The sequence below is a fragment of the Lepidochelys kempii genome, chromosome 24, assembly GCF_965140265.1.
Source record: "Lepidochelys kempii isolate rLepKem1 chromosome 24, rLepKem1.hap2, whole genome shotgun sequence".
NCBI classification, from domain to species: domain Eukaryota; kingdom Metazoa; phylum Chordata; order Testudines; family Cheloniidae; genus Lepidochelys; species Lepidochelys kempii.
The window spans coordinates 10,355,934-10,376,648 of NC_133279.1; the positions used below are offsets into that span (position 1 = coordinate 10,355,934).

The 20,715-nt window shown below is 58.2% G+C and overlaps 1 protein-coding gene across 1 annotated transcript; it reads right to left on the reverse strand.

Moving 5' to 3' along the window:
- Positions 1-3,181: 3,181 nt before the first annotated feature.
- LOC140902596 (palmitoyltransferase ZDHHC3-like) lies at positions 3,182-14,848 on the reverse strand. The gene is made up of 9 exons (XM_073322838.1): positions 14,649-14,848; positions 12,980-13,068; positions 10,765-10,838; positions 9,263-9,375; positions 8,339-8,400; positions 7,249-7,369; positions 6,694-6,766; positions 6,189-6,318; positions 3,182-5,845 (listed from the first exon to the last, which is right to left on the reverse strand). The coding sequence occupies exons 1-9, from the start codon at positions 14,783-14,785 to the stop codon at positions 5,754-5,756; spliced, it is 891 nt and encodes a 296-aa protein (XP_073178939.1). The 5' UTR covers positions 14,786-14,848; the 3' UTR covers positions 3,182-5,753.
- Positions 14,849-20,715: the final 5,867 nt, after the last annotated feature.

Consider the following 20,715-nt stretch of genomic DNA (forward strand, 5'->3'; position numbering starts at 1 on the left):
CACTCGACTGGCGCCTGGTTATTGGGCGCGCGGGAGCCACACTCCACCCGGCCAGGCTGCGCTCGCGCCCCGCATGCTGGAGCAGGAGCGGAGCTGGGCCCGCCCACAGCCATGCCCCGGCCCCACCTCTACAGCGCCCCCTGCTGGGAGTGGCCGGGGCTGTGGAGCGGGGCGTGCCCCCATCCTCTCTGCTGTCCCGTGTCAGGCCAGCCCCTTTGCTGCAGGCGCCTGTCCCCAGAGCCCGGGAGGGTGATGTGGCTGGAGAAGGCCCAGCATGGGGCAGGGAGGGGGGCAGTGATGCCCGCTGGCCTGGCCTGGCTTTGGCTTCTGCCAGCGGCCCAGCACCGGAGGGGCAAGCACGTCGGCCCGGGAAGCGGGGAGTCCTGATCCCTGCTGCGCCCCCTGGGAGGTCGGCGCTCCCGCCCAAGGACAGGCGGTGGTGGGGCAGTGAAGTGCCCGGGGCACGCCAGCGCGGGTGGGAGGAGGACGGATCCCCCGTCTCCTGTCCCAGCGAGGCGCCCGGCTGTGGCCGTGGGCTGCCCACCCTGGGCCTGGGTGTCGGCCGCTGGATCCTCCTCCGCTTCCTGCTGCCGATCAAGCTGACAGAGCCTCCTCCCACCCCAGCCAGCAGGGCTCCAGTGTCGGGGGCGGAGCGGGGCTCGGCAGGTCGTTCCCCCCAGGGCTCCAGCACGCAGCTGAGCAGCTACTGCCCCGGCGAGCTCGGCTCACAGGGCCAGCTCAGCAAACGCCCTGCGCAGGGGGTCTGGGCCCTGCTGGGGCTGACCAACCGGCCCCTCCAGCTGTGTCCTCACTCAGCCACCCTCCCTGGGAGCTGCACTACGGGCTTGAGCCCCTCACCCCATCACTGCTCCAGGAGCGGGGCCCAGGCCCCATAATGCACAGGGCCGGCTGCATGTTGCTGCCCTGGCAGTGCCTGCTTGTGCCCCTGGTGCTATAGCTGGTGGCTCCTGCCCTGCCCAGTGGGTCGATCCTCCTGCTCCCGCCCAGCTCCGGGACCGGTGCAGCCCCTCACTCTTCCCAGCGCCTCCCTCCCACGGCTGTTCCCGGGGCTGGACTGACCGCGCCGAGGGGTCCCTGCTTCGGCCCAGCCCTGCCGCGCTGCAGCTGGGGGAAGGGAGGGCGTGAGATGGGGACAGGGGCTCTGGCTGCTGCCGGGAGTCCGGCCCAGGGGGGCTGCGTGGCGATGCGGGGCGGAAGCTGGTGGAGCTTCCCTGCCACGGCTCTCCCGGCCAGACACGCTTGCACGCCAGTGGGAATCCGCTCGCTGACAGTGGGAGCGACGCCAGCCCCTCCTCCGCACCCGAGGGGTTGCTCTGCGCCAGCTCCCAGGCCCACACGGCTCCCGTTACTGCTCCCCACCCCCATCCCTCACAGGCCCGAGGGCAGCTGCAAATTGAATCCCCCTTCTCCGCAGCACAGCTGTCCTGGCTCCCCTGGGCACGACCCAGGCTGAACTGGCCTTGCCCAGGTGGCCAGCTCCTTGGGCACTCACGTCCTGCCCCACCAAGCAGCAGCCACCCTGAGCGACCTGGTCCCAGGCTCCCCCTGCACCAGGCCCTGGCAGGGCTGATGTTCCATTGTGCAGCCAGGGGGCAGCCAGGCTGTGCCCCTACAAACACCCACACCAGTACCATGCAGCCCGAACCCAAAGCTGCTGTGCCAGGGCCTCATGGTTAAGGGAGCCAGCACACTGCTAGGACCTGCCGTGCCAGGCCTCTGCAAAGAGCAGCTCGTGTGTGTACGGCCCGGCCCAGGCCTGCAGGCCAAGCAAGAGCCCTGGGGACAGGCGAGACCTACTAGCCCGGGACTGGGTTCCTGGCTCCCAGGACCGATCCTGGGCCAGAGGGCTAAGTCCCACCAGGACCTCTCCACAGCTGCTCTGTGCCCCCCTCCTCCTCCTTATGCTCAGCCTGTGCGTGCTCAGGGGAAAGCTGCAGGAGAGGAGGGCTTGTCTAGTGCCCCCTGCCCAGTGCCAAGGGGCACACACTGAAGCTAAGGGGGCTGGCCCAGCAGGATTGGGCCCACAGGGCAGTTCTCACATGGCCAGCACCAGGCACTGGAGGGAGCCTGGGGGCAGCAGACGGAACAGGAGTGGTCCTCCTGCTGAGGCTTGGCACTGCCCTCCCCAGGGAGGGGGAAGCAGTCGTGGGCAGTTTCCTGCATTGCTGGGCACACGTGGCACTGGCTCCTGCTATTTGCACCTCCCACTGCACCGAGCTGGGGCTGACACGGGAACTGCTGGGCATGCAGGGAGCTCACCCAGCACCGCACCCCTCTGCCCTCCTCTTTACCAGCACTAAAGGCAGCTCAGCTGCAGTGGGGGGCAGGGTGTATCTCCTCTGCGCCCCACTGGATTTAGAGGGAGCCCACCACCACCACACATGCAGGGCGGGGGGAGTCACAGTTCCCTGTGGGGGTCAGCAGAGGGGGGCAATGCTGCAATAGGGGCACGGGCCCATTTGGGACACACTCACATGGACAGCAGCAAACAGCCTGCTCTCCCCCTGGCAGGACACAGCTCTGGGATCCCAGCTGGGGCACAGCTCACCTGCCCCCAGGTGACCCCAGGCTTCTGCTGCCCGCTCAGCCACCTGCACTAGGTGTCCCTGGGGAGGTCCCTGCACCCCTTGGAGATGTGCTGGGTGAGGGGGCAGTTCCCAGCCCAGCCCTGGCCCGACAATACAGGCAGAGGCCAGGTCCCCAGCTGGATCCTTTGCCAGGTGTGAGCAGGAAGGCTGGGGACCTGGAGGCATGGATTACAGCCCGTCCCCCCCAAAGCTGGGCACACACAGGGCCAGGGTGCTCAAAGCACAGCCCCGGGGAGCACAGGCTGCTGGGGCAGAATCCCAGGCACACAGGGAGATGCACTGCCATCCTCCCACCCCGTACATGGCATCACACACAGCCAGCGCCTGGCACGGGGTTCTCTGGTTGGGGCCTGAGGGCTCCCAAGGGCTGAGCACTGCAGCTGGCATATCGGAGTGATCAATGCACCTAGCAGAGGGAATGAAGGGGCCAGGTTCAGGGACGTACAGCACTGAGCACAAGGACAGCCCAGGCAGGGCGAGGTCGGGGGGTGGGGCCGAGTTCAGGAATGTACAGCACGCAGCACACAGGCAACCCGTCCCCAGTCGCTACACAAGGCAGACAGAGTCTCAGCCATCTTGAGCAGTTCCCAGGCAGTGTTTATTCACAGCTTGCAGGAGTCAGGCCAAAGGGCTGTCAGAACCCGGCAGTGTCCCGCTAACATGCTGAGGGAGCTGGTGGGTCAGCCAGGAGAGAGGCTACGCCACCAACCACCCCCACTGTAGGGCCCTGGCTCCCCACTCCAGCCCTGTGGGGAGTACGGGCTGGGCCGGTTATGCCAGCGCAGGTCGCCGCACGCTAAGCACCCGGCAACGGTGCCCAAGTGCACCCAGCCCGCAGCTCCCGGCGCTCAGGGCCTGAGGAGAGTCACCAGCGCCCCACCAGGAGGTGGGCTCTGGGGAAAGCCAGGCCAGCCTGGGAGTATAGCTGGGAGCTGGGCAAAGCTTCACCACAGGCCCTGCCCTCACCTGAGTGCCAGGCTGGCCTGCCCACATCTTGCCAGGGACCTTCCTTCCCCCAGCAGGGCCCAAACTCCCTGCCCTGAGCCCAGCCTGTGCCACTGGGGAGTCTGGAGTGGAGACCGAGGCAGCAGGGCAGACGGGCACCCCCTGGAAAAGCCTCATCGCCCGCAGGACCATGGGCAGAGCCGCCACTGAGGGGCGGCAGCAACAGCCCCCAGCAATTGCCAGGGCAGCAGGGCCTCTGCTCCCTGGCACCCTGTATGCCACACAATAGTGTCAAAGAGACCCCCCAGGAAGAGGGGAGGCCAGGCCAGGCCCTTGGGATACAGTAGCCATGCTGGGGCCTTGCATACAGGACACCAGGCCAGACACACAGGGCAGCATGCAGCCAGCTCCTGGGCTCAGACATCAGCACCGGCCAGCAGAGACTCCGACACCCCTGGCACTAGGTACAGTCAGCCAGGAACCACTCTGTTGGCCAGGGAAGGGGGAGGCGGCTCAGGGCCGTGCTGCACAGCATAGCTCCTCTGGGCATGTGGCTGGCTCCCCACTTGGTCCATGGCATCCCGCAGCCAAGAACCTTTCTCTCGCTTGCCCTTGGCAGCCTCAGGGGAGGAGACCAGGCCCAGCCACTGCAGCACAAACATCCTGTGGGGAACGGCAATGCCAGCTCCCTCGAGAGGAGTCACGTCACTGCACTGGGCACCCTTTCCTGGCACCCCCTTCTCCAGCACTGCAGACAGAAACGGCTCTTCTTCCCTTCCCAGCCTGTCCCCACCCATCTGGCATCTCCCATACGCTATGGAGATGTGGAGTCACTCCCGCCTCTCAGCCCGTGCTGCCAGCTCCAGAGCCCACTTTCTCCATTTTCAAGCAAGCCCCTTGGTGCAGCTCCCTATACACATCTGCACCACGCCCTCTTCATCCTCCTTCATACCCCCTTTGGGGTGATGCCTGCAGAAAACACTTGGGTTATGCTGCTCGCATGCAGAGAGCATTGCCCGTCCCGCTGCCCTGCCTCAGTCCTTATCACACCACCTTGCTCTTGTCTAGCAATTCTCATCAGCAGATCTCCACATGCTTTACAATGGGAGGTGCTATCATTATGCCCATTTTACAGATGAGGAAACTGAGGCACCAAAGGGAAGTGACCTACTGCAGATCCCGCAGTCCAGTGCTCTAGCTGCTGCCTCCCTCATCTGTCTGCACCATCTCCTGTTTCAGACTGTGAGCTCCTTGGGGCAGAGACCATCTTTCTGTTCTGTGTTTGTACAGCCCCTGGCACCAGGGGTCCTGTCCAGGATTGGGGCTCCCAGGCACTACCATAATACACCTAATAAATAGTAACACTGCCTGCTGGGATGGAGGGGACCACCAGAGAGGGGTGCCAGAGCATATCCCCCACCCCCACGATATGGAGCGGTCCATCCCCCTGGGGACAGCGTGGAGGGGCTCCGAATCAGCAGAGGCTGCTGCCAGGGCCAAGAACAGGAGCTCCAATTTCTCTGAGCATGAGCGAGTTCAGCTACCGCAAACTGACAGAGACACACACACACACACACACACACCCAGGTGCCCAGAGCCGAGCGCGCTGGTAATGCCACATATGGCTATGTACAAGGGCTGCCATCCCTCCCTGGCCAGGAGCACAGAACAACCGGCTCCATCCCCGGGCAGTGAGTTGCTGGCAGCCAGGGGCAGGGTGCCCAGCTCCAGGGAGGCGGTCACAGGGAGGGGGCTAGGATCCAGATGTAGTTGTGGCGAGGGGGGGGTGTCAGACTGCAACCTTGGGGGGCAGCTCCCCGGCGCTAACACTGATCCAGGAGAAGGGTCATGCATGGGGCCCACCTTGCCTAAGTGACCGCTCTCCCTGCCCCAGGCGCTGGGACTCGCTGGGCAGCCAGGCGCTTCAGGGAGTATGGCGCAGAGGGCTGGAGAGTGCCCCTCCACTGCTCACAATCTCAGCTTCGCAGGGGCACCATGTCCCAGGAGGAGTCGTAGTGCTGGACACGGCAGACCCAGCAGAGCCGGGCGCTGCAGCCGCACCCTGGCCCCAGGCTGCCACTGGGGAGCAGCAGGACAGGCCTAAATGAGCCGTTTGGTGGCAAGTTTTGCAAAGCCACCAGCAGTATAAGTCCCCTCCCCGAGGCAGGAGAGGAAGCATCTGCAGAGGTGCTATGGAGGTCACACGTCGTAGTTGGGCAGGTAGCTGTAGGCAGGGGCCCCGCCTGATGGGGGGCTGCAGTTACATGGGAAAAACCAGCAGATCACAAAGCCTGGAAGAGGAGAGAGTAGGGGAGAGGAGAGGAGATCAGTGTGGGCAGGGAGCCCAGAGGCATCACAGCACGGCCTGGCCCAGACAGGCTCAGCCCCGGGACCTGCCCTAGCCCACACAGGCTGTTCAGGTATAGTTACCCTGGTGTCACCCTTGGGGGGCACTTGTTTGGGTACAAATGTCCTGGTAGGGGATCAGCCTGGGATCTAGGTTATGGTCACACCTTGGCTCACACCAGTCTAAATTCCCCAGGAAGTACAAGCCCTCAGGGCAGCCTCAGTAACTGACACCCCCCCCTCCCCCGAGGAACCCCAGCCCACCCTCCACCTGGCCCGGTCACGTACCCCGTCCAAACACCTCCCGCAGCAGCGCGATCTTCGGCTTCCGGGTGTGAGCCACCTCCCGGCGTGCCTCCTTCAGCAGCCGGTTCCGCAGCTGCTCGATCGGAGTCTCATCCGTGATGATAGAGACCACCTGAGAAACAAGAGGGGAGCCTGACGCACTGTCCAGCCCTCCCAGGGAGAGAAGTGCGTGGATTTACAGCTACACTCCTCTTTCAACAGGGGGTGCTGTGGGGAATAGGGCGGGACGCTGGTTGTGGAGGGAGCTCCTGGCTACTCCAGCCCTGGCCTCTCCCAGCAGAGGATGCTGTATAGGGGCGCTGGCTGTGAGGAGCTCCCAGCTACTCCAGGCCTAGAATCTCCCAGCAGGGGGCACTGTAGGGTATAGGGTATGGGCACTGACTGTGGGGGGAGCTCCCAGCTACCCCAGTGCTAGACTCTCCCAGCAGGGGGTGCTGCGGGGGATGAGGTATGAAGCCACCTGGTGTGGTGCTCCTTGAAGACTAACCTGGTCATAGAAGATGACGGTAACGAAGACCCCGAAGAGGATGGACTCCACCAGCAGGACAATGCAGTGAGCCCTAGGGGGGAAGGGAGCAGTCAGGGCCCAGCTTGCTCAGGCATCCCCAAGGGCAGGCTCAGGTCTTGCTACTGAGGATTCTGGCCCAGAACCACCCACCCACATGTCATAGGCCCTGTACTGATGACAGCCGCTGGAGAGTTGACCGCCGCATCGGGGAAGAGGCTCTGGGGGCAGAAGACAGAGAAGCCCTGTGGCTGCAGAGTCCCAGAGGGCCCTGGCACACAGCAGTGACAGCCTGAACCTCCAGCTGGCTATGGGCTTGGTACAACACCCGGCTCCTCTAGCACCTCATGAGGGGACTCAGGGCCACTCCCTCCCCCACAGCTCTATGGGGCAGGAACTCAGTGTCACCCACAGGGAGCAGGGCTGAAATGGAACCCAGGTGTCCTGCCTCTAGGACCTCTCCTCCCCTTGCTGGGATCTGCCTGCACCCAACAGCCAGGGACGGGGGGAATCAGGCTGTGACCCCTGCACACTTACATCTGGACGTGGTTGTTAGAGAAGCCTCCAGCCACACCTTCCATCTTCCCAGGGAAGCTCCTGTCTACTGGCCACAGCCACATGGTTAACACCAGCCCCATGGCATAGAGACTAGCCAGCCCTGAGACAGAGCCACAGGTCAGCGCAGGCCAGAGACAAGCACCCTGGCCCTGGGCTTGGGCCAGGCTCAGAATCCCCCACCCAGGCTAAGGCCAGAGAACCTGGCCAGGAGGCAGCCTCGGGGAAAGGGCAGGTGCCGGCTGCGGCAGAGCCGAGTTCCGGAGTCACAGCCCCAGTTAATGCCCTTTGATCTCACCCCACCTGCCCTGCGAGGGCTGCCCAGGGCCCAGCCGCTCACCATTAACTGCTTCACTCCTGACCACCCCACCCCAACGCTCACCCCGGGTGGGACAGCCAAGCCCCCCGTCCCCAGGGTCCTTTCAGCTTCTACACATGGAGACATCAAGGGGGAGCAGGGAGTGGAGCCGAGGGAGGGCAGGCGGTGGCTAAGGGGCTGGTGTGGGGTCACACAGGGAGCGGAGCAGAGCGTGGCAGGGGCTGGGGGGTCATACAGGGAGCAGAGCAGAGCAGAGAGGGGGCAGGCGGTGGCTATAGGGTGTCTCACAGAGAGCAGAGCAGAAGGGGGTAGGGGTCAGGGGTCACGCAGGGATCAAAGCAGAGGGGGGCAGGGGCTGGCAGGCAGGGGATGGAACAGGGGCTACGCAGGAAGCTGGGGCATGTAGCACTGCCAGAGCGTCCCCCCACACCCAGCTACAAGCTGGGCTTCCTGGGTCCTCCCGCCCAGCCTGCCCTTGGCCGTTGCTGCAGAAGGGCTGTAGGAGGCGCCAGGGAGACGCTCACTCCAGCTGGCCAGTTTCCTATGGTGCAGGGCTGTGGGACCAGAGCTCCGTCTAGTGAGGGACAGAAGAACAGCAGGGGGCTGGCAGGATGGCAGCAGCCAGGGACCCACGGCGGGGGAGGGCACAGCTCTATGCTGGTGCTGTGAGCTGCAGCACCACCTGCTGCTGCATCCCCAGGCCCGCATCGGAGCTCCCTACAGCCGGCTCCCCCCGCCTGGGCAGCCACATACCAGTGTAGAAGAGGAACTGGATGAAGTATTTCTGGTTTAACTCGCCAACGCAGTTGTTGATCCTACAGAGAGAGCACATGTCTGGTCAGGGTCAGCAGAGTGGCATCGCCTGCAATGGCTGGCGTCAGGCACCAGGTGCCCCGTCCCTGACCCTCCCCGGCACCTGCACCCAAGGACAGCAAAGCAAAGCCCCTGTGGAGGGTCGGTTCCAGCTGCCAGGGACAAGCAGCCCTTTCTTGGGGGAGGGCAGCTCACAGCAACAGGGCAGGCAATGGAGAATCCCACACCCCCCGGGAAGTTCAGGGACACCCACTGAGCTGAAGCAGGCCCGGGACCCTGGGGTTAACACCTTTCTCCCAAAGGGCACCCAAGGATTTGGAACAAGCCCGAGCACTCCTCCAGCAGTAACACAGCTCCCCCTAGTGCTACCCTGAGGCATTGCCTCCCCCATCACGTCCCCAGTGCCACTGCCAGCAGCCTCAAGGTGGCGCCCAGCCCTGCCCAGCTCAGCTGATGTGGCCAGAGAGGACTCTGGCAGGTGCCACTGCCCTGGGGACAGAACTGGGATTCGCAGGCCCCTCCAGAACAGCATATCCCTGGAGAGATCCCAGAGCTCTGCTTCCCCCTGCGAGGGCCTATGCACGCCCCCACCTCGGAGCATCGCCCCCAGCACAGGGGACACCTCACCTGGGGGGCAGGGAAGCAGAAGGTGAAGCTGCAGATGGTGGGAGAAGAAGGGAGTGAAGGGGGCTGCACTGCACAGACCACGGCCACAGCAGGTTTGCTCTGCAGCAACAAGCCCAACAGCCATGGCAGGGCCCACAGGGGGAGCCAGGGTCTCTGCACGTGCCCCCCTCTCCTCCCTGCAGCTCGCATGGGTCAGAGCTGTTACCAGGCCCCCAGGGCGAGCTGCAGGCACCTTACCAGGGGCAGTGGTGATCCATGCGGCGGACGCAGCGGTGGCAGATGCGGCAGTGGTGCGCCCGTGGCGGGCGGTACGTCTCACAGCGGTTACACACCGTCCAGTCCTCATTGCTCTGGGGAGCAGAGAAGAGAACTCTTAGCTGCAGCCCTCCCTGGGATCCTGGAGACCCGCCGGAGCAGGCACTGGCAGAGGTAATGCCAGGGGCCGGGAAGACAGGCGGGCCAGCAGCGATGGGCATCACAGCAGTCTGGGGAGTCCAGCACTGGAGCAGCAGAAGCCATGGGGCAGGCAGTGACAGGTGGAGCTGGGGAGGGGAGGGAGCCTAGACAGCCCCAGCACTTCGATAAGCCCTTGGATTTTGCATATAAAAGCAGAAGACGGGAGTCTGGCTCCCTCCCCATGCAGGTCCATACAGGCTGGAAATACTCTGGGTTTTTGCCACTAGGAGGCACCTTTGAGCAAAGTAAAAGGGCTGTGCAGGCTGGAGAGGAACACGGGAGAAGCCCCTAAGATGCTCAGAGCTGGACAAACTAAAGCCCTGGGGCAGGGACTTAGGGACCAGTCCCAGCTTGGCAGGGAACTGACCATCAGGCCTGTCACCAGCATCCCGGAGCCCTCCCCGGGCAAGTGTCTCCACTGGGGAGTTTTGGGCCCATGCACAGCAAGTGCTGTTGGCAGAGTCACTGGGATCGCTGCATGCCCAGCCCTGGCATTTGCTCGCCTGTGAGCTCCCCTGCCATCTCCCCTGACAAGACACAAAGCTCCACTTCCCAGAACAGCTGCATCAACCCTGGGGGGTTCTCCACAGCCAGCCAGAGCCGGCACCACTGCAAAGGGAACACGGGGTCTGCTGGAAGGTTTGAGACTGACTCCTGCGCTGGCTGACCCAGCAGGGAGCAACCCTTGTGGCTCAGCCATTGCATGGGGTTGGGGGCTTGGCTGCCAGCCCAGCACACGGGGATGGGGGGGCTGTGCAGTCATGCCAGGATTCTGCCATTCCTAGGCTGTAACCTGGCCATGTGCACTCCTGCCAGCTCAGCATCTTCGCCTTGCGTGGGGGGCATGACCAGCTGCCGAGGTGCTTAGGGGCAGCTGATCACGTAGGGCGAGTCTCCTGCTACCCGAGGCTCAGACTGTCTCCAGCCACAGGGAGAGACGGGGTCATCGGAGAGCAGAACTGCTGCTGCAGCACATGCCAACGGGCCGTCTCCCCTCGCACCCATCTCCAGAGCAACCCTCCGCTCATAACTCCCTAACCGACCCAGCCGCGCAGCCTGTCCCAGAAGGCGTCTCTCCTGGAGCCCCTCGCACCAGCTGGACAGTGAGTTACTCCCAGCTGTGTGAGGCCCAGCAGCCGTCACACTTTAATCCCATCCCAATGCTACTATGCTGATCCATGCACCTAATCCTGAGGCTCCCTAAGCTCTGGGTTCACTATCCCTGGCGGTGGCTAGCCCTGCCCCCTCCTGCACTAGTGCACTGAGCTCCGTGCACCACTCACCCGCTCGTTCTTGTGAGGCATGTTGCCACGCAGGTCAGAGAAGTCAATAGCGGTATCGGGCAGCGGGACCATGCCTGGGAAGGAACCAGAACAGGAGACAGTGAGGGGGCTCCAGCGGCAAGCAGGGCACAGATGGGCCACGGCACCGCGCGACACCCTGCATGCATGGCTCTCAGGTCCCCAGGTCGCCCTGGAGCCAGCTCAGCGATTGCCTGGGCTGGGGAGGCTGTGGGGAAGCTGGAGAGATGGGAACAAGGGGGAGCAGCCTTGTCATAAGCATTGAGTTGTACGTAGGGATCTGAGAGGGAAAGTGCCCAGTGGCCGCAGCTCTTCCCTTACTGCACGTGCCCAGAGCTGGCTGATGCCAGGCGAGGCGCGTAGAGTCTCTAAGACGCTCTGTTCACTCCTCATTTCCAGAGCCTCTGAAGGGACCAGGACGCCAAGCAGCAGGTGGGTGAATTCCAGTTCCCCCTCCCAGGGATGGCTACACGTCACCTCGCCACGGGAGATAGTCCCACGTCCGACCCCATGTCAGACCTATGGCTCTAGGGTTCCCTGTCACAGAGGGGGCTAAGTCAGGGAGTCTTAGCTCCAGAATCACGTGCCAGGGACACACCACCATGCTACCCCTGACCACCCCAAAGCCGTGCAAGATGCCACTCGCTACCACATGGCACTGACAAGTTCACATGATTCTACCTGTGACAAAATAGCCTGGGGTCACTGCAAAAGCAGCAAATCTCCAGCATCCAGCCCACACAGAGGGCAGAAACCTGGAGTCTACCAGGCTCCCACTCCAAAAACTAAAGCAGAGGTGCAAAACAGGGGAATGTTTGTAGTATGTTTATGAACAAGCAGCATGACTCAGTTTCCCCACTCATTTTGTATTGCTCCCCACTGGGGCTGAAGGGGTTAATTTCTCCCCCAGGACAGAGGAATAAGAGAGGCTGGCTGGATGTCACACAGGCAAGGGACCAGTCTGGGCTAGTGTGGATGTGCCCACATGCACGGGGAAGGCCTTGGAGAGAAAACAGGTGCCTCAGGGACCGGACAGTAACAGTTACCACCCGGGATCTGAGGCAGTGGAACCTGTGAGCACAGCGGGGCTGCGATGGGGACAGACACAGCAGGTGCCAGGAGACTAGGCTCATGCACAGGGACAGACACACAAGGCCAGAGTGCGACCGAGACACAGAGATGGAAACCCGGAGGCTCCAGGAAAAGGGAAGATGACTGCTAAGATGAACTTCAACTGAAGCTTGGCTTTCCCACTCAAACCTGCACACTTCAATCCTGTACTCCAGGTGATGAACACCTGCCACTTGCTATGCCAACGCTGCCCTGCGTCACTGAAGGCACCTGCTGGTTGCATCACCCGTGAAGGGCTAAAGGCACTAACAGGAGTCTGAACTCATCTGGACTCACTGGGAAGCCACTGTAAGAAACAGGGGGGCTGTAGCCCAGAGGCCCAGGCTTGGAGTCAAGGGCCACATGACTCATCCTTGAATAAAGCTAAACCCAGGGCCTAGCAAATAACAGGAACGCTCCCAAGAGAGGCAATGTAAAGACTAGGGCATCGAACCCCCTGTACATCCATGACACCCTACTCCCCTCCTATGGCCAGGGACAGAACCCAGGACTCCTGGCCCCTAGTCCCCTCCTCTGGACCTAGGGTTCTTTCCACCTGCTGCTTACCATCTGGATCCTACAAGGGGCTCAGAAAGAGAGTGAATCAAGCAGCCCTCTGACATCCCCAGAGTGACTCTTGGGGTCCACACAGGTAAGTGAACATAATCCCAACTGCAACATCCCCTACCCACTACTGACACAGGCATGCAGGTGGGGGGCGGGAGCCGCCTGTCATCATCATGCCTCTCTGCCGCTGCTAAGCCAGCCCAGCCAGGCTAGACTCAAAGGACACCTGCGGGTCTAGTGAGAGAAGACAGAGACGGCCCTGCAGGAAGGAGCAGGACCTTCTCATCGAGCGTTTCAGCCAGAGAGCCCAGACCCCTCTACAAACAGGGGCAGGATCATTTCCATTTCCATTCCCACCCTCGCAAGAGAGAGGCGCAGCGTGGGGCAGGGACCGTGCAGCAGGGCAGCGACAGAACCAGGGAAGGACCTCAGTTCTCACTTCCAAGCTCTCTGCCTGAGCCACTAGGCCACCGATGCCTCCCCAATGTGGGCAGAGGAACAGCCGATGATGGGTGCTTACCTGGATCAGCAAAGACAGCTCGTGTGTGACAGGCCAGCAACAGAAGGACAATGAGGTTAAACATCACAGCATGGAACGGACACCAGAGGCTGGCGTAAAGGGAACAAGGAGAACCAAACCTGTCAGACACCGAGCCCAGGAACAGGCTCCCCAGGGCTATTTTAGACTCCGTTACGAACATCGGCGTCTGCCAACACAACGCCAGTGTGCGAGGCCTTTATTCTGGCTGCCGTGGCAGTAAGTTAAAAATGCTAAATATACATGGAAACGAATCGAGATTATCCAGAAAGTGCTCCTAACCCTGCGCACGAGGGCAGGGCTGAAGAGCTACGTGCAGAGCAGTCAGGGGAACGGCAGTGAAGGGGGTAGAAGTATGAGAAGAGTCCAGGGAAGGGTGTAAACCCCAGGGGCGAGGGGGGACTGGCAGACATGGAGGAACCGAAATGGCAGATTTATCAGCCTGTGCAATCACCGAGGGTGGGGGCTGGCACAGGCAAAGCCTCCTCACAGCTCCCTGAGGACTGGAGACAGCTCAGCAGAAACGGGTCAGCTGGCACCTCCCAGACCTGTCCATTCCACCAGCTAGGGAACTCTTCCAGCTGGGTCACACTGGATACTCCGACAGCAGCTGGGGATCACATTACGTGTGCACTAAGCCCAGTCCTAGAGCTGTAATCGGCACCACATGCCCCAGGCCAAGTTACCAGGCAGAGGGAACAGACACTAGAAAGGGAACCATGTTCTGAGCAGCTAGAGATTCCTCCCCTGTTGTTTGGTGAATCCCTCACTGCTCATTTAGCCCACATGGCCTGGGTGGGAGACACCCCCGGTCTGCACTAGAGCTCAGACCCCAGGCCCTGCTGCTGGAAAGTCAAAGGTGGCTGCAAGCTCTTCTGCGACATGTCTAAACCCTGCTCAGCCTGACTGCTGGTCCCTGGACGGCCAGTGACACCTGAGATGCAGCTGAGTCAGGGGTGGGGAAGCTTCTGCACCCTCCAGTGGCACAGAAGTGACAGCTGCATGTTGCCGACCTAGTTTGAGGGGAGCCGGGGTCAGCCCCAGGGGTCTGAAGAGGGAAGGAAGGGAGCTGGCAGTTCCAGGCTGTGGCTCCTGGCCTGTAGTGGTTCTGGCCCCTGCAGGGGCAACGGAGGGAGAACACACATGGCAGGGGCAGCACTAGCCAGACAAACCAAACTCAGAATGATGCTGATCCAGGGACAGGGGCTGGGGCAGGTGCTCAGGGGAGCTGGGTTCAATCCCCGGCTCTGCCAGACGTCCCATGTGACCTTCGGGGAGTCGCTTCCATCTCTCTGAGCCTCAGTCCCCGTCTGTGACCCAGGAACGCACCTCGTCCATTAGACACCAGCTCGCGGAACTGGGAGTGGCTCTGGCAGCGCCTCTGTCCCTCGCCCTGCCTGGGAGCAGTGCAGCCAGGTGTCGGGGGCCTAGTGACCCCTGGCAGGGGGGCATCCCAGGGACCCAGCACCCCAGAGCAGAGCTGCAGGGGACTGACTCACCCTCAGAGCCATAGGAAGGAGGGTACATCCCAGAGGGGCACCGCAAAGCCATCCTGCCCCGCCCCCTCTGACCCCGCCCCCAACTACCTGGCCCCGCCCCTCTCCAGACTCCGCCCCCGCACCGGACTCCGCCCCGGCCCGGGCCCCGCTACCTGCCCCGGAAGCCCGGCTGCAGCAGGATGTGGGTCAGGATGACGTAGTCGGCGTAGGCCACGCTCAAGTAGGTGAGCAGCAGGCAGAGCGCTCCGCACGGGTCCCGCCCGCAGCGTCCCGGCCCCGCTACCCCCATGGCCGCCGCCGGGGCCCGGACACAGCACCCGGGCAGCAGCAGCCGCGGCTCCGCCGGCTGGGGGCGGGGCACGGCCAGGCGCCGCCCCCCCTCCTCTCGCCCAATCGCAGCCAACGCCTTCACTGATGTCATGGCGGAGGGCAGGGACGCGGAAGGGGGGGCTGCCTGTGTACCGTTTCCATGGAGACGTGGGAATTGGATCCCCGCCGGGGGCGGGGGGCCCCGCCCGAGAGTACGGGGGGGGCTCCGAGAGGGGCTGAGGGCACGGGGGTCAGACCGGGGGGGGCGATGCGCTGCGCTGCGACGGTGGCAAGGCGACTGGGGGGGGGCAGATGGGGTGACAGTTACCCCAGGCGGGGGGAGCCGCCTGCAGTGGGTGCAAAAAGAGGGGGAGGGGCAGGACGGTGCGGCGCGGCCCCCCCCGGGCGTCGCAGTGCCCAGACCTGGCGGCTCCTCCCTCTGGCTGGGGCCCGGCGCTGAGCTGCCCCCGCACACTGGATGCAGGGGACCGCTTTACGCAACCCCCGAAATGAGCGTGGCCCGCACTTCAAATGGCCCCTGGGTGCCGGTGCCTGCACCCAGCCTGCAGCCGGTCACTGCTCGGCCTTCGGTGGCGCCAGGCCTGGGCCGCAGTGATGCGCTGCGGATGGAGAGTCACTCCTTGAAATTATTTACTGCAGAGAGTGTTTTTATGGCTCTGAGCAGGGCATTGACCTTCCTTACCAGGCTGCCGCTGGATGTCACTGGGCTGTTTAATTGATATCTTGAATAGCAAATTGTCATTACAAATATTAATAGTTGCTAGTAGAGCGATTTTTCTGGTTTGGTGTCAAAACTTCAGTGTCCTTCGATCCGGCAATGAGGATTGCCTTTGTCAACGGGCCAACACCCTAGTTCTTTTTCATATGTCTCCACCCCGTGTAGAACTTGGTTTCCAAGTATTCACCGCAGGCCTGATTTTTAAACTTTGAAAGCACTTAGATGCTTTTTAAAAATCTGGCCTTCAGGGCACTGTACTATCTTGTATGAAATCCTTCTCAAAGGCGACATTCTACTGTAGTTTTTACTAAATGCAAGTATATGACCCCAAGATGGATTGACACCCACAACAATTCAAAAATCATGAGTTAGACACCCAAAAGTCATGAAATTAAAATAAATAAATTTGGGATTTTTAAAATTTTCCTTTTTGGTTCTGAGCTTTGTACTTTTGCTGTTACCTCACCCAAAGAATCCACATACCTAAAACAACTGTACATTCCTATAACATTCCTTTATGCTTTATTACTTGTTGCACACATAAATGTTGATTTTTCTACTGAGTTGTTTATATTTCTAACTGCGTATTTTAATTTCATAGCCTTTTATGTACGCTACATATTTTGTTATGATACCTTTCAGTGATAGTCTTCATTCTTACAAGTTTACTGTTCTGTGCTGCCAAAATCAAGGATTTTTTCAGATAAATTAGCCCGTTACTCCTTTGCATTGTTTGGGGGGGGGGGATGTCACTCTGTCTGGAGTGGCTCATGTACATGGGCCTACCTTGGGGCAGACTGTCAAAAGCAGGGCAGACACCCCAAACTAGTGGGTGTATGTTCTATAAATAGATTTCACCAAGCCAGTAACACAGTGATCCAGGAGTTCATATCTAACAGGCTTAATATGGAGTCACAGACAGTCACCTTAGACTCTCCTGTCCCATCTATCTGGCCAAGACAAACTGAACTTTGATAAATGGTCACTTATACCAAAAATCACAAATATTCCAGGTTGTGGGCCCAATCCCAAGAGACCAGTCACTTTATTTCTAGGAGTATGGCAGTGATCACTGAAAATGCAGTGGTTGGGAGCAGAGAGATTCCTTACAGAGCTAGTTCTGATCATTCCTCTGTCTCTGCATATTTACCTTTCCATACGATATTTAGGTTCTATACATGGTTCTGTGGATGAAGGGAAAGCAGTGGATGTATTGTTTCTTGACTTTAGCAAAGCTTTTGGCACTGTCTCCCACAGTATTCTTGACAGCAAGTTAAAGAAGTATGGGCTGGATGAATGCACTATAAGGTGGGTAGAAAGTTGGCTAGATTGTCGGGCTCAATGGATAGTGATTAATGGCTCCATGTCTAGTTGGCAGCCGGTGTCAAGTGGAGTGCCCCAGGAGTCGGTCCTGGGGCCGGTTTTGTTCAATAACTTCATAAATGATCTGGAGGATGGTGTGGATTGCACTCTCAGCAAATTTGCGGATGATACTAAACTGGGAGGAGTGGTAGATACGCTGGAGGGCAGGGATAGGATACAGAGGGACCTGGACAAATTGGAGGATTGGGTCAAAAGAAATCTGATGAGGTTCAATAAGGATAAGTGCAGGGTCCTGCACTTAGGACGGAAGAACCCAATGCACAGCTACAGACTAGGGACCGAATGGCTCGGCAGCAGTTCTGCGGAAAAGGACCTAGGGGTGACAGTGGACGAGAAGCTGGATATGAGTCAGCAGTGTGCCCTTGTTGCCAAGAAGGCCAATGGCATTTTGGGATGTATAAATAGGGGCATAGCGAGCAGATCGAGGGACGTGATCGTCCCCCTCTATTCGACATTGGTGAGGCCTCATCTGGAGTACTGTGTCCAGTTTTGGGCCCCACACCACAAGAAGGATGTGGATAAATTGGAGAGAGTCCAGCGAAGGGCAACAAAAATGATTAGGGGTCTGGAACACACGACTTATGAGGAGAGGCTGAGGGAACTGGGATTGTTTAGTCTGCAGAAGAGAAGAATGAGGGGGGATTTGATAGCTGCTTTCAACTACCTGAGAGGTGGTTCCAGAGAGGATGGTTCTAGACTATTCTCAGTGGTAGAAGAGGACAGGACAAGGAGTAATGGTCTCAAGTTGCAGTGGGGGAGGTTTAGGTTGGATATTAGGAAAAACTTTTTCACTAGGAGGGTGGTGAAACACTGGAATGCGCTACCTAGGGAGGTGGTAGAATCTCCTTCCTTAGAAGTTTTTAAGGTCAGGCTTGACAAAGCCCTGGCTGGGATGATTTAATTGGGGATTGCTCCTGCTTTGAGCAGGGGGTTGGACTAGATGACCTCCTGAGGTCCCTTCCAACCCTAATATTCTATGATTCTATGATTCTAGGTCAAATTGCATTCTAGATCTTACATCAAAGACAATGCTCATAGCCAATTCTATAGTAAACTATCAAAAGGTTTATTATCTAAGAAAAAAAATGAGCGTTATTGAGAGGTTAAAACAGGTAAAATATATGTACAGGTGCATCACTGTCTATAATTGCAAATGGTAGCAGATATATAGTAATTTGCCAGTTTCCCAAAAGTCTCTCAGGGCTACCCAGAATAACTCTGGGGATCTCCATCTTCTTGTTCAGTTATTTTGCCATTTAAGAGTGCAAACAGTCCAGAAATGCAGGATCTTTCCCTGAATTCACACTTATAGCTTCTTCTCACAGAAAACAAGCTGACAGGGTCACCACCCATGTGAGCTCTTTCTTTCTTTGGTGGAGAGAGAGGAGAGTTTGATCTCTGATTATCACACACAATGACCACTTACCTTCAAATGAGCACAAGTTAGCACTTGCCTGCTAAAGTTCTTCATTTGCATTCCACAAGGCTTCTTTCTTGGTTGATGGGTTATTTAGTTACAGGGGTATACACAATGTAAATGTTTGCTGCTACATTATAACAGGATACCGGTAAGTGAAAACACTACATGTAACATCCCGTTAGTTTTCATGTCATTTAAATACCAAATACACTCTTAAACATAGAACAATCATTTTGATCTATGCTAATACATAAGTGAATTGGCCTGCGATTTTGGCATAAGTTGGCACCCACTGTGCTAATGTCACTGGGGACATAGTGCTGACCTCACTTAGTTTGCCTTTTGGTGAAACGAAAGTGCCTTGTCTTCACTAGAGAGAGAAGGTGGGTAAGGCAGTGAGTAGCTTTTATTGGATCAACTTCTATTGGTGAGAGAGAAACGCGTTGTCTTTGCTCTGTTTTTGCAGTTACCCCATGGTAAAACATGGTAAAAACACACATTTTCTTAGCACTGAGGACACAGACTTTACTGCTGACTCAGATGTTAAATTAACCATTATTATACATAGCTTGACAACTCTCACACGCTGACTGTTTGGTAACACTGCTCCTTTGCCAGCAGATAAATTTGCATCTGAATGTCTGCAGCCCCCAGTTTGTGTGGGTGTCCTGGAAAACCAGTTAAACATTTTCAACAAAAGGAATCGACAGAGACTTTTCCCTCCTCAATTTCACTTGTTCCCTTCCCTTATGAAAGGCTTGCCTAGACAGTGTGGAACTAAAGATATGAAGTGAATGCACATAAGCTACAATGCCTTAAACCCTTGTGTGGATGCTTTTGTTCTAAGAAACGTGGCCTTAGTTTTGACAGTGGCAGTCAAGGAAGCCATAGAAGAGTGTGGGAGTCCTTCCTCCCGAACACAATTAATCTTCAGGCCTTTGACCTGTGTTGAACACTTTTAAAGCCTTGTAGAATCCAGGTGTGTCCCCCATTTGATGTTTTAAGTCCAAAGAGAAAGAGCAAAGCAGTGGGGCACTCCTCTGAACTTCCCTGAATGTTCCCCTAGGTAGAAAAGCCTTAGTAATATTGCACAGGTATCCATTCTGGCCTGACACAATTTCAATAAATTACAATTAAAGATGATCTCATGCCTTCTCTCTGCCCTGTGCTGGTCAGGACACCTTTCCTGAGCAGAATGAAGGCCTGATAGTGTCATGGTAGATTCTGCTGTGCACAGGGAGGGTTTTGGCCTAGTGGCACATTGATCTCCTCTAAAAACAATGCGTATAAAGTGGTGGCACTCTTCTCCCATTAAATTAACCAATTGATCCATGCTTTTGGTGCTTTAAAGATTCCTCTTTGATCTCAGCCTCTCCCTGCTCACTAGCCACACAGGATATAAACCTTGCTCTTTTACCAACTATGAGCTCCCAGGAAAATGTAACTTACAAACACAGCATTGTCTGTTATACCTTTCTTCCATTCTGATGGTAATATTAATGAGTCCATGACTGTGATATCCACAAAGGTGTGAGGACACAGTCTGATAGGTGCAACAAAAATATTTGGGGTTCACTTAAAACATTGTGATATTGTGTTTCAGCACACATGCAGAGTGCAGCACTGATCACCTGGCCCAGAAACAGGGTATAGCAGTTACTAGACAGGCTCTGTGTTTGTTTTTGACGCTGCGTAGGATGGTTGGTTTCATTGTAGACAAAGCAGGTCACTCCCCATTTACTCACCTTCTCACTGAGCCAATCAGAACTCCAGGGAGGAAAGGTTATAAATATATCTGCTGAAGAGAGCCCTGTGACATCAGAGGTTGGTCAATGCAAGAGCATGCCCATGAGTGCTGTGAGGGATGGTTTTGCTGACAACTCTGAGAAATGTTTTGAAAAGAAGGAGTATGCTGACATTCTTATGAAGCTCTGAAGAAGCCAGGCATGGACACTACATGGCATGGACCTGTTCTAGAGTCATAGAAATGCAGGGCTGGAAGAGACCTTGAGAAGTCATCTCATCCAGCCCCCAGCACTGAGGCAGGACCAAGTAAACCTAGACCACCCCAACAGGTGTTTCTCCAACCTGTTCTTGAAAACCTCCAGTGTTCTTGAAAACCACAGCCTCCTTTGGAAGCTGTCACGGAGTCTCCAGGCCAGTGCTCTGGAACTACTCCATACAAAGCCAGTCAGGGTTCTGGTTTGGCATGCCTCCTCTCTCTGAGCATACTGTTGCCAGGGCAAGAAGCTCACACAGCTTTGACCTTCCGGGGTCTGACCTCGGAGCATTCAGCATCCCCTTCCACACCGTGTGCTTCCCACAGCAAGTCCCGCCAGGCAGGGTCCTGGGGAAGCCAGGGGAGGAA